The sequence below is a fragment of the Austrofundulus limnaeus genome, unplaced genomic scaffold (genome assembly GCF_001266775.1).
Source record: "Austrofundulus limnaeus strain Quisiro unplaced genomic scaffold, Austrofundulus_limnaeus-1.0 Scaffold385, whole genome shotgun sequence".
Taxonomy (NCBI): domain Eukaryota; kingdom Metazoa; phylum Chordata; class Actinopteri; order Cyprinodontiformes; family Rivulidae; genus Austrofundulus; species Austrofundulus limnaeus.
Window position 1 is genome coordinate 494,584 of NW_013952787.1, and position 2,797 is coordinate 497,380.

Below are 2,797 nucleotides of genomic sequence, written 5' to 3' on the forward strand. Positions count from 1 at the left end.
ATTTACCCAGAATGCTTTGCATGTAAATAAAATGGCCCTGTCCATGTAATATATTTTTAAACTTTTAGTTTAAAAATTATAAAAACTAAATAGCCTACAGTGTTTTTACAGTCTTTATTTTACAGTTAAAATATATGTTTATCAAATAAAGTGTAATGTTACAGCTAATCATGGATCCCTTTAAGTGTAGTCGACAGAGATTGGAAGTTGGTTYCACAAAAGAGGAGCTTGATAWYTRAAAGCTCTGCCTCCTACTTTACTTTTTAGAAACTCTAGGAACCACAYCTGCAGACTGAGAGCCAAGTGCTCTGTTAGAAAGATAAGTGATATAAGATCTTTAATGAAGTGGCATAATTATGTGTTTTTTGTTGTTACTCTGTGTGTAGTTGGAGGGATTTACACTGTCATCCAGTCCAAGGCCAAAATCACGGTGGATGAATGGGGGGAGAACTACTACATGATGGGGCCCTACTTTGAGCAYAACTTCAAAACTCAGGTGGAGAGCTGTGAGCCACCCAACGCTGCTGTCCAGAAGGCCATGGATGCTCTGATCCACAAYGGCTGCCAGGTGTGTAGACTTGTGGTGTGATGACATAAACTGGAGAAGAAGTGGTGTGTGCGAAGGATAATAGTGTATTCATTTTCTTTAAATACAACCTTGTAGATAAGTTCTGAATGTTGTTGAGGTTAACCCAGCGGTTTGTATATAATGTTGGTGATATGTATAAACACATCAGGTGACATTTATGCAACAAAACTGTGACTTTTTAGAGATTGTGAGTCATCATGGTTTTCCTCAGTTCTTGACAAATAAGAACAASGTAGCTTACCATCACCAGTGTGTGAATGTGTGTGTGGATGGGTGAATGTCTGTAAGTGTAAAGCGCTTTGGGGTTCRGAGGGACTTGATAAAGCGCTCTATAAGTTTAGTCCATTTACCAATAACCTCCTGTTCTCTGCTTCCATTGCGTCCRCTCATTTTGTTTTAATTGTCGAACAGGGCTGTGCAGAGACYACTAAAGTGGCAGGTGCTCAAAGTAAAAATGCACAGAAAACTGCATTCTAGGACAGAATATTAGAAAACACATCACACAGCTTTTACACTTCATTGTCATGTAATACAAAAAAGTAAGCATGGATTTTACAATTCAGTATAGAACAACCCACCGGCGKGTGGCTGAGTGGTTAGGGCCGTTGTTCCTTTAATGCAAGAGTTGACGGTTCAAYKCCCTGCTATTCTGACACATGCTGAAGTGTACCTGGGCAAGGCACTGAACCCTCACTGCCTCTGATGTGTGTCCCATCAGTGTATGAATGYAATTTAAAGTTGAKTAGTCTCTATAGATTGATTTGTACATGCTAGCTTTGTAGTGAGATATAATGAGTGTGAATAGGTAAAGGAGAGAAAAGATTAGTGTAAAGTGCTTTGAATATCTTGCTGTACAATATCAAGCCGTACACCACAGCCATGCACACTGTACAGGACAAATATGGTCATGACAGCTGGTCCAAAGCGAATTGGGTTCCATCCTGAATACTCTGGCTATCAATTTTGGAGATGTTGAAGCTTTTGACACATTAATCTTTATTCAGTCACTAGTAGGTATGCTTCAGACACTGGAAAGGCAGAATGGGTTTGAACTAAGATGTGGATCACATGTCATTTGACTAAGATGCCACCAAGTTATTGTGATGGATTTGTGGAACACTGCTTGGACCAAGGGAGTCTTTGTACAGATACAGACCAAACCTATACCTTACCAGATTTGAGTTCTTGGTTACAGATGAAATCCCAAGCGAAGCATATTGCTGGTCGAGCTGCTTCTCTTTACGGTCAAGAAGTTCCAAAGCCAACAAAGAAAGACCTGCATTCTTTCAGCATTTCTGTGACTAAAGGAGAAACCGACAGCCTTTTTCTTTACTACCGGCAGTGATCAGAGTTCCAGAGGGAGTTTAGTCAGACTGAAGTCATCATTCAAGCCAAAACCATATTATCTTTGCTGCAATAATGCCTATCATTTCCTGAATGCTTGTGTAGGTCTTCAGAAACTGAGCACAGGACAGATTGTGCAGTAGTTGACTGAGGGACAGAGGTGCTGGAAATGTGGAAGATCTCACAAGCCTGAAGTTTGTACCCTCAAACAACCTTGTAATACTGTACCTGTAAGGAGCAGCACCTGACAATGCTGCATGAGCAGTCCAACAAATCCAGAAAAATGTCCTTATGGTGATTGCTCTAAACTCAAATGTGTATTTAGACAGACCTACCAAATCTCCTAAAGTGATGCTGAAAGTTGTGAAAGTCTTACTACACAACAAGGACAGGGTACTGAAGACATATGCAGATGATGGCTCAGAACGAAGCATCATTTTACTACAAGCCGTGCAATACCTTCAACTTACCCCAAAGGGCAAAGTGCTCACCCACCGAATGGTTCACCAGAAGGTACAGCTCCAGGGTGCTTCGGTTGCTTTACACGTGTCTTCTCTACACAAGCCTGAGAAGAAATGTTTCTATCCACAGGCCTTCACTTCAGACAATGTAAGTCGTTCGGAGCATTCCCATCCAGTGAAGACACTCCAACACAGACATAGACATCTCTGTGACCTACCTTTGACTCCTGTAGACCTCTTTCAACCTCTACTGCTTATAGGATCAGACATGCCTCATCTCTTGGTACCTAAAGAGCCAGTTTGTATGTGTTCATCAGGAAGACCCATTGCAGTCCACACTGAACTTGGCTGGTCACTTCAAGGTCCTATCAGTACTGACCAAATCCCTCATGCAGAGCAGCAG

The 2,797-nt window shown here is 41.5% G+C and overlaps 1 protein-coding gene across 2 annotated transcripts in view; it reads left to right on the forward strand.

Moving 5' to 3' along the window:
- gys2 (glycogen synthase 2) overlaps window positions 1-2,797 on the forward strand; it is a 34,571-nt gene that overhangs the window by 6,166 nt on the left and 25,608 nt on the right. For both annotated transcript variants that reach the window (XM_014023666.1, XM_014023667.1), the window contains one exon: window positions 387-568. In XM_014023666.1, the coding sequence (XP_013879120.1) occupies window positions 387-568 (182 nt within the window). The remainder of the gene's footprint in view (window positions 1-386; window positions 569-2,797) is intronic.